We start from the raw sequence: 9,824 nt of genomic DNA, 5'->3' as shown, positions 1-9,824 counted from the left end.
TCATACCTCACTATAGTCTTTGTCATGAAGGAAATTTCAAAGAACAGACAAAACCCACCACAACTTTATGGGGCATATTTTGTATCATATGCTTGGCCACTATTGCAGTTTGCAGAGGAATTGCCAAATATTCTGAACAAAATATAAACGCAACATGTAAAGCATTGGTCTCATGTTTCATGAGCTGAAATAAAATACCCCAGAAATGTTCCATAAGCACAAAACACGTATTTCTCTCAAATTGTGTGCACACATTTGTTTATATCCCTGTTAGTGATCGTTTCTCATTTGCCAAGATAATCCACCCACCTGTGTCACGACTTCAGCCTAAGTTGGTCCCTCTCCTTGTTCGGGCAGCGTTCGGCGGTCGACGTCATCGGCCTTCTAGCCACCGCCGATCCACTTTTCATTTTCCATTTGTTTTGTCTTAGTCTTACACACCTGGTTTCACTCACCCAATTACCTGTTTATCATTTAACCCTCTGTTCCCCATGTTTGTTTGTGAGTGATTGTTCTTTGTAAACCGTTATTTGTGGGCTCGTATATTTGCCTTGTATTTTTGAGTAAAGTACGTTGTTTACTCATTTCTGCTGTCCTGCTCCTGACTCTATACACCAGCTACACACAGGACCACATTAAAACCTAACAGGTGTGGCATATCAAAAACATGGTCATTACAGAGGTGCACCTTGTGCTGGGGACCATAAAAGGCCACTCTAAAATGTGCAGTTGTGTCAAACAACAATGCCACAGATGATTCCAATTTTGAAGAAGTGTGCAATTGGCATGCTTACTGCAAGAATGTCCACCAGAGCTGTTTTGAAATGAATTGAATGTTCATTTCTCTACCTTAAGCCTCCTCCAACATTGTTTATAGAATTTGGCAGTACATCCAAACAGCCTTGAAACCACGTGTAACCATGCCAGCCCAAGGACTTTCACATCCAGCTTCTTCACCTACGGGATCGTCTGAGATCAGCCACCAGGACAGCTGATGAAACTGAGGAGTATTTCTGTCTCTAATAAAGCCCTTATGTCCCACCCACTTGGGAGCCAGGCCCACCCATGCCTGCACCCCTGCCCAGTCATGTGGAATCCATACATTAGGGGCTAAGGAATTTATTTCACTTGTCTGATTTCCTTATATGAACTGTAATAGTATATTTTTGTTCAGTATAATTGAAGGAAACTATTCCCCTCTGTTTAAGTTCAGTCTTGGGTCAATGTATAATTAAATGTCAAATAGAAATGTATGGTTGAAGATAGAAGATTGGAATGCACTAGTTAAAATTTGTGTAAATGTTTGTTCCTTTTATTTAAAAAAAGTTGTATGTTTTGTAGTATTGCCAGTATCTCTCATACCCATTTTAACTTGCCTATTTTACCACAGAATGTAATTTTAACAATGTATGTTTTTATTTGCATTAATGCCAATGAAAACTATTCATTAATGTTGAAGGCTGCTTCCATTTTGAAGGACTGTCTATTACTTGTGTTGTTAGTCATTACGTTGATTTAGCTATGCGTGGACATACAAGATAGGACTTGACAATGTGGCAGGCAAGACAGTAGAATAACCAATTCTACAAAGAGATATTATTACATGGCAGTGCTCCACCCTCTATTCACAGACCTGTCCAAGTACGGTGTAGGTTTATGTCAGGACTGGTGGTGAAAATGAGGTAATGCAGATGCAGAAAAGTTTCCTATGAGATCAACAGCTGCACAACTAAGTTGACATCTTCAGCTGATGCCCTAATTACACAAATCAAATCAAATCAAATCCAATTTTATTTGTCACATACACATGGTTAGCAGATGTTAATGCGAGTGTAGCGAAATGCTTGTGCTTCTAGTTCCGACAATGCAGGATATATAAGAAATCATTTTAGAATGGGAAAACTGGACAGTTAAGGGTGAATTACCATCGTGCCATGTATCTACAGGCAATAGTCAAAATTGGATTTTCATTCGACCTTTGGCCTTGTACAGGCCTTGTACAGTAGGTCTCATTGGGGTACATGGTGGCTTTCACTGTTGGATCCTCAAACATGCATTCCGTCCACTTCTTGAGCTCAGTGGGAATAAGAGAAGACATGTATTTTATTTTTTGAAATGAGACTAATGAGCACTTGTCGCTCGCAGTGCACTTTGGTTGAGCCAAACTATATAAATCACTCAAGCAATAGGACCATCTCATAAAACCTGTGAGAGACGCAATAAGAATATGGAGGATTTTGAAGACTGCTATTCATACTCTAGCGCCAAAGCATTTCAGAGTAGGAGTATGATCACACTATCGTATGATCAGGGGGGACCAGAGCCCTTATCCAAAAAGCGTCCCAGAGTAGAACATTTGTTGCATGTTACATTTACATTTTACATTTAAGTCATTTAGCAGACGCTCTTATCCAGAGCGACGTACAAATTGGTGCATTCACCTTATGACATCCAGTGGAACAGTCACTTTACAATAGTGCATCTAAATCTTAAAGGGGGGGTGAGAGGGATTACTTATCCTATCCTAGGTATTCCTTAAAGAGATGGGGTTTCAGGTGTCTCCGGAAGGTGGTGATTGACTCCGCTGTCCTGGCGTCGTGAGGGAGTTTGTTCCACCATTGGGGGGCCAGAGCAGCGAACAGTTTTGACTGGGCTGAGCGGGAACTGTACTTCCTCAGTGGTAGGGAGGCGAGCAGGCCAGAGGTGGATGAACGCAGTGCCCTTGTTTGGGTGTAGGGCCTGATCAGAGCCTGGAGGTACTGAGGTGCCGTTCCCCTCACAGCTCCGTAGGCAAGCACCATGGTCTTGTAGCGGATGCGAGCTTCAACTGGAAGCCAGTGGAGAGAACGGAGGAGCGGGGTGACGTGAGAGAACTTGGGAAGGTTGAACACCAGACGGGCTGCGGCATTCTGGATGAGTTGAAGGGGTTTAATGGCACAGGCAGGGAGCCCAGCCAACAGTGAGTTGCAGTAATCCAGACGGGAGATGACAAGTGCCTGGATTAGGACCTGCGCCGCTTCCTGTGTGAGGCAGGGTCGTACTCTGCGGATGTTGTAGAGCATGAACCTACAGGAACGGGCCACCGCCTTGATGTTAGTTGAGAACGACAGGGTGTTGTCCAGGATCACGCCAAGGTTCTTAGCTCTCTGGGAGGAGGACACAATGGAGTTGTCAACCGTGATGGCGAGATCATGGAACGGGCAGTCCTTCCCCGGGAGGAAGAGCAGCTCCGTCTTGCAGAGGTTCAGCTTGAGGTGGTGATCCGTCATCCACACTGATATGTCTGCCAGACATGCAGAGATGCGATTCGCCACCTGGTCATCAGAAGGGGGAAAGGAGAAGATTAGTTGTGTGTCGTCTACATAGCAATGATAGGAGAGACCATGTGAGGTTATGACAGAGCCAAGTGACTTGGTGTATAGCGAGAATAGGAGAGGGCCTAGAACAGAGCCCTGGGGGACACCAGTGGTGAGAGCGCGTGGTGAGGAGACAGATTCTCGCCACGCCACCTGGTAGGAGCGACCTGTCAGGTAGGACGCAATCCAAGCGTGGGCCGCGCCGGAGATGCCCAACTCGGAGAGGGTGGAGAGGAGGATCTGATGGTTCACAGTATCGAAGGCAGCCGATAGATCTAGAAGGATGAGAGCAGAGGGGAGAGAGTTAGCTTTAGCAGTGCGGAGCGCCTCCGTGATACAGAGGAGAGCAGTCTCAGTTGAATGACTATTCTTGAAACCTGACTGATTTGGATCAAGAAGGTCATTCAGAGAGAGATATGTGCTGAGAATAAACATTTTACTCCTACTCTTATGGGTAAAAATAAAAACTATGAAGGAAACCTCTTTATTCATAAGAGTCCCACTTAGGAGACAGATACTTAGGATCTAATGAACTCAGTGTTGCCAACTAATTTTCAGGGTAAGTTGCTAGAGGCAGGTTGATTTGTTGCTAAAAGTTGCTAAATGACGTTGTGATGTCATTGCGTAAAACTGCGTCATTATGTTGAATAAACAATAACATTACTCAAATTGACTGGCCATCTCGGCAAAAACTATGATTTAACATTTGTTCAGGTACAGACTCCCACTCTTTTCTATACTTCTGGCTGTACAATTTTGATTGAGACATGTTGATTGATGTTGTAAGTTCTGTTCAAGTTCTCACATTCGTGACCAACTATATTGGGTTTGGCTCGTCGAACCCGTACTACTGCTGCTGCAGTCAGCCAACAATGATTTGCAATTTGCTGAAATCATTGCTGGCCTGCTGCTGCCTGTGCACGAGCTGAGCGCCTGCTGCTGACATCACTCACAATGCACTTTTGCTACCAGGCACATGTGTTGTGACTGAGTGTGTGACAGAGAAAATCGTTTTTGTGTCATTTAGAGGGAAAATGTGTGCAGTTTAGCATTTGAGTCACTTTTCAAAAGTTGCTAAAAGTTCAAAATACATTTTTAAGTAGCTAAATTTGTTGCTAGGTGCTGTTTGAAAAGAAAGTTGCCAGGGTAGTCTGAAAAGTTGCTAAATCTAGCAACAAAATTGCTAAGTTGGCATCACTGAATGAGCTGCCCTAACCAGTTGAGTTAATAGCAGGTGTCATTATAATAGAAAAATGCAGTGAGTCAATGGTTCCTGCGCCACATGCAACTGCATTGGAGTTGCTAACATAATGTTTTGGTACATGATCAATCCATAAATAATGTAGACAGTGCAACAGTGTCTCTTGCGCTTTTGACAATTATGTTGCATGAGGCCTATTTCACATGATATGCCTAAATACTTAAAACCACTAGTCCAATAAATACATGTATTTCGATTATTGAATTAGCTACATCATGTTATTTCAAGTTATTCGTTTGAAGCGCAACATCACATAAAAAGAAACAAAAATCCCTAAAATTGGGCATGCTTAAAGTTGGGAAATTGAAGGCATCTAGGACTTAAGTTAACTTTGATTGTGTTTAATGGACAAAAATCAACATTTGTTTCAAACGTATGCAATGTTGTATGCAACCCAGACAGCACACATACATCTCACCTACGTCGGCCTGACAGCGGTATATAATTAGTAGATCGGGTCCATTTAGAAGGTTGGCAAGAGGGCAGCTGTGAGTGTGGGAGGTCGAAATACATGCACACGGCAGCATAGCCTAGTGGTTAGAGCGTTGGACTAGTAACCGGAAGGTTGTGAGTTCAAACCCCTGAGCTGACAAGGTACAAATCTGTCGTTCTGCCCCTGAACAGGCAGTTACCCACTGTTCCCAGGCCGTCATTGAAAATAAGAATGTGTTCTTAACTGACTTGCCTGGTTAAATAAAGGTAAAATAAAATAAAAAATAAAAAATAAAATGGTCACATGGCTGCTCAGCATCACAGTTGGCCATAGATTGTGTAGGGGGCCGAGTGTAACAATGCTGTCTTCTCTGAATGCATAATTCATTCCTCATCCTGCTGGGGCCACATTTCACATATTTTATGCATAGCCTACCCATGGACAGTCAAACATCTACGGGTCATGGTTGGCAATACTTTTACCAGAAAAGATGTATAAAGCCTATAAGCTTAAATGAATTAATTCAAACGCATTTTCTGACAACAGGACACCACTTGGCTCAAATGTTATCATTTTTTTGTAAATATATTCATCACACATTCATTGCAAAAATCAATTAGACTGTAATAAAACCTAAATTCCATCTTTATCGAGCTAACTGGACGCCATCTGCATAAGATATATTTTTGTTACATGTGAAGTTTCAATTTCTCTGTTCCTTGTTTCTATCTTTATGCTGGAGTTCTTTTAAGAACTTGATTGTATAGCAGTAGCCTGATAAACATGAACTTGAACCTTTTATTTTCATTTACAAACAAAATCCCTTAGAGTCTATTATAGTCCCACTTAGCTCAGTTGGTACAGCATGGTGCTTGCAAAACCAGGGCTGAGGGTTCAATTCCCATGGGGGACCAGTATGAAAATGTATGCACCCACCTCTGTAAAATAGTCTCTGCTAAATGAAAAGCATATTGTGTTTCATTATTGCCAGTGTAATTTTGCTAATAGTCTTTTATATATTTTCCATTCAAATTTCGATGTTAACACTCATTTGGTAATGAGTATTTCAAATCGTGTAGTGAAACATTATTTGCTGTTGGATCCGACCTCAAATAAAGGTATTTTTAATGTTGTCTGTAGAGAGCTAGACAGCATGCAGCTTTGACATGCATTGTCCAAACAGCGCCTGAAGGCGAATGCAATCTAATGCCGACGTCTTGGCGACATTTTTGCCAATGTGCAAACGCTCTCCATACTACATTGGCCGGGCCGATGTCAGTGAGATGTATGTGTGCTGTCTGGGAACATTATTGCCAAGTGACCAATTATGATGGTTGTAAAAAGCAGAATTCTGACAATATTACCGTTATCAAAACACTTGTCACTGTCGTTTTACAACTAAATCATTTTGGCACACAGGCATCAACATCAAGTCACTTTCCCGGTCAATTGTAAGTGCTGTTATTGTGAAGTAGAAACGTCTAGGAGCAACAACGACTCAGCTGCGAAGTGGCAGGCAACACAAGCTCACAGAACGGGGATGCTGAGTGCTGAAGCGCCTAGCACGTACAAATTGTCTGTCATCGGTTACAACACTCACTACCGAGTTCCAAACTGCCTCTGGAAGCAATGTCATCACAATAACTGTTCCTAGAGAGCTTCCTGATATGGGTCTCCATGGCCGAGCACCCACACACAAGCCTAACATCACCATGCGCAATGCCAAACGTCAGCTGGAGTGGTGTAAATCATTCCATCATTAGACTCTGGAGCAGTGGAAATGTGTTCTCTGGAGTGATGAATCCCGCTTCACCATCTGGCAGTCCGACGGACAAATCTAGGGTTTGCTAGGAGAACGATACGTGCCCGAATGCATAATGCCAACGGTAAAGTTTGGTGGAGGAGGAATAATGGTCTGGGGCTTTTTGTCATTGCTCCGGCCAGGCCCCTTAATTCAAGTGAAGGGAAATCTTAACGCAACAGCATACAATGACATTCTAGACAATTCTGTGCTTCCAACTTTGTGGCAAAAGGCCCTTTCGTGTTTCAACATGAGTCTTGTGGAGCACACACCCATTTGCTTAAGTCTCTATTTGTTAGAAACAAAACTATGACAATAACCACATAACCCTCCCATTGGAAGATAATAATTTGGTCCATACACTATAAAATCAGGATAGTCAGTGAGGTATCTAATCAGACACTCATTTTCTTTGTCGTGAAATAGACACTCATTTTCTTTGTCGAGGCCACAAGATGGCTTTCTCTTGCCCAACTACGAAGTAAGTGATCTCTCTCTCTCTCACTCACACATAAACAACAAGTAATTGGTTCATAATCCAGGTCTGAAATATCTCTCTTAAGTATTGTTAGTTCTAAACTATTTTGATTGAACTGCTGTCTTTTTTAAAACCAGAATGGCTCAGAACTCCTTGAAAATTAGGCTGCAGGGTTTAGAATGCCACTTCACCTGGAAGCTGGACTACAACACATCTAAACTTCAAAGCCTCAGAGAATCCATGATTGACATCAGCAGCAGCGAGGGGGTTCAATGTTCCTGGACGGGTTATCTATACAACTTCCTGGCTTACCTACACCACGCTTTGGGCTCCACAGAGGACGCTCTTCAATGCCTGAAGAAGGCTGAAGAGGCCATTCGCCTAAACAGCCCAGACGACGTGGAGCTAAGTCTGGTGGTCCACTATGGGAACTTGGCCTGGGTGCACTATCACCAAGGGGAGCTGACAGAGAGCCAGACCTATGTGGAGAAGGTGGGGAGACTACTGCAGGACAACCCCTCACCCTGCCCAGGTGTAGTGTGGGGAGAAAAGGCCTGGACTTTGAATAAGTTTGATGTAAGCAAGAAGGCAGAAGCACTAGATTGCTTCCGGATGGCCTTAAAGGGGGACCCTGAGAACAAGGTGCTGCGAAGCGGTTATGCCGTGGCGTTTAATAAATCTGTTGAAAATAAAAACATTACCCCGAAGCTGCGATCTGAGATGTTGGAGCACCTACGGATTGCTAGAGAATTGGATCCAGAAGATTTGTACATCACAGTGATGTACCTGCAGAGGCTTGCAGAGAGTGGCCAGGTTGAGGAAGCACGTAAACTCTCAAATGAAGTGATAGAGAAGCCTTTGGACAGCTTTGGTGGATTTGGAATCTTGCTATATTTTTTACGAGATTACGTCTCTCACGATTCAAGCATTGACCTGACAAGAAGGACCCTGGACAGACACCCTGATTCACGCCAGCTGAAAAGGCATCTTGGGAAGTGTTACAAGTGGAAGATTTTCTCTCAAGAAGAGAAAAGGAACCCAATGAGGCATATTCTGATTGAAGATGCAGTCAACCTTTATGAAGAGTTGATCACACTCTACCCAAAATCCCTTGCAGCTAAACTGGAACTGTCTGCCATGTACAAAGAATCTGGCAGAGTTGATAGAGCAGATAAGATATTCGAGGACCTGCTTCTTGATAGGGAAGGAATGGAACCACAGAATTTACAAAAAATCTACAACTGGTATGCCCAACATCTGTTTTATGCCAAACAAGATGCTTCCAGGTCAATTGATTTCCACAAGAAGGCAGTAGAGATTATGCTACCCACTGACCAACGTGATAGCAGTATTCATGTTCTGTTGTCCATTGTCCATAATGGAGGTGACAGAGCGAAGGAAATTGTGAACTTTCTGGATGGCCTTGATGGAGAAGGTGCTGTCGGCAAATTCTAAACCTTTTTTCCAATAAAGGCTTGAATTAAGTAGAACTGTCTGCTGAATCAGTCAAATGTGCATCACCTTTTTAATATGGATTAATGTAGAAAATGTATTTACTATACCAAACACCACTAGGATAAATTTAGGGCAATCTAGGACAAATTTTGATTTAGAAGAAACTGAATACCTTAGTATTAAAAAGGTCTGCACTCAATTGCATGACCATCAATACTAACACTTGAAAGTAAATTCAATGCTGATAATAAAGACTTATAAATATGTAGGCCAACATGACAAACATCTGTCTGGAATCCACATTTTGAATTGAGTCTGTAAAAATGTACTTTGGACTAATGTCCTGTTGACAAACGACTATGTTATTTTACATGTTTCATTATAGAGTAGAGACCCTGTATAGCCTCACAGACAGACTATCCAGAGCAATAGGATCGTATTGCTTTTATTTTCTTCACACTGGACACAATAGATTGTGTTCCTGGAAAAGGTATGTAATGTGTAATATTGTACTGTCAAATATCTTGTAAGTTCTTGTGAAAATGAAGGTAGTATGTTAAGAGTTCATTAATTAAATAAATACAGTAACAGCAAACAATTCCAAGTTATTTTATAATACACCACTATCCCAGTAGGTTACTACAATTTCTTAATGCATAGCTGTGGATATCTAGTTGAAATTGTACAACAAAATACATAGACTATGACCAGCTATGGTCTGCGTTTGATTAAGGCTCTGAAGGTCATGCATACGGTACAAGGTCATGGTACACAGTCAGAGACAGAACACCACAATACAGCACAGAATGTTTCAGTGGAAAGCAATGGGGAATGAAATGTGACAATGGTCAGTTAGCATCAAAATACATCACCTTCTCCGAAGTAGCACCAGAAATCACAGTATCATTTGGGCGGTAGGTAGCCTTGCGGTTAGAGTGTTGGGCCAGTAACCGAAAGATTACTAGATTGACTCCCCGAGCTGACAAGGTAAAAAGCTGTTGTTCTGCCCCCGAACAAGGCAGTTAACCCACTGTTCCTAG

At 42.4% G+C, this 9,824-nt stretch overlaps 1 protein-coding gene across 1 annotated transcript; it reads left to right on the top strand.

Annotated features, from left to right (window-relative positions):
* The first annotated feature begins 7,195 nt into the window (after nt 1–7,195).
* On the top strand, nt 7,196–9,373 carry LOC124040762 (interferon-induced protein with tetratricopeptide repeats 1-like). The gene is made up of 2 exons (XM_046357852.1): nt 7,196–7,332; nt 7,467–9,373. The coding sequence occupies exons 1-2, from the start codon at nt 7,307–7,309 to the stop codon at nt 8,782–8,784; spliced, it is 1,344 nt and encodes a 447-aa protein (XP_046213808.1). The 5' UTR covers nt 7,196–7,306; the 3' UTR covers nt 8,785–9,373.
* The last annotated feature ends 451 nt before the right edge of the window (nt 9,374–9,824 follow it).

The sequence above is a fragment of the Oncorhynchus gorbuscha genome, linkage group LG08 (assembly GCF_021184085.1).
Source record: "Oncorhynchus gorbuscha isolate QuinsamMale2020 ecotype Even-year linkage group LG08, OgorEven_v1.0, whole genome shotgun sequence".
Lineage (NCBI taxonomy): Eukaryota > Metazoa > Chordata > Actinopteri > Salmoniformes > Salmonidae > Oncorhynchus > Oncorhynchus gorbuscha.
Note: the sequence above shows the minus strand (reverse complement) of the source record. Positions and strands in the feature narration are given on the sequence as shown.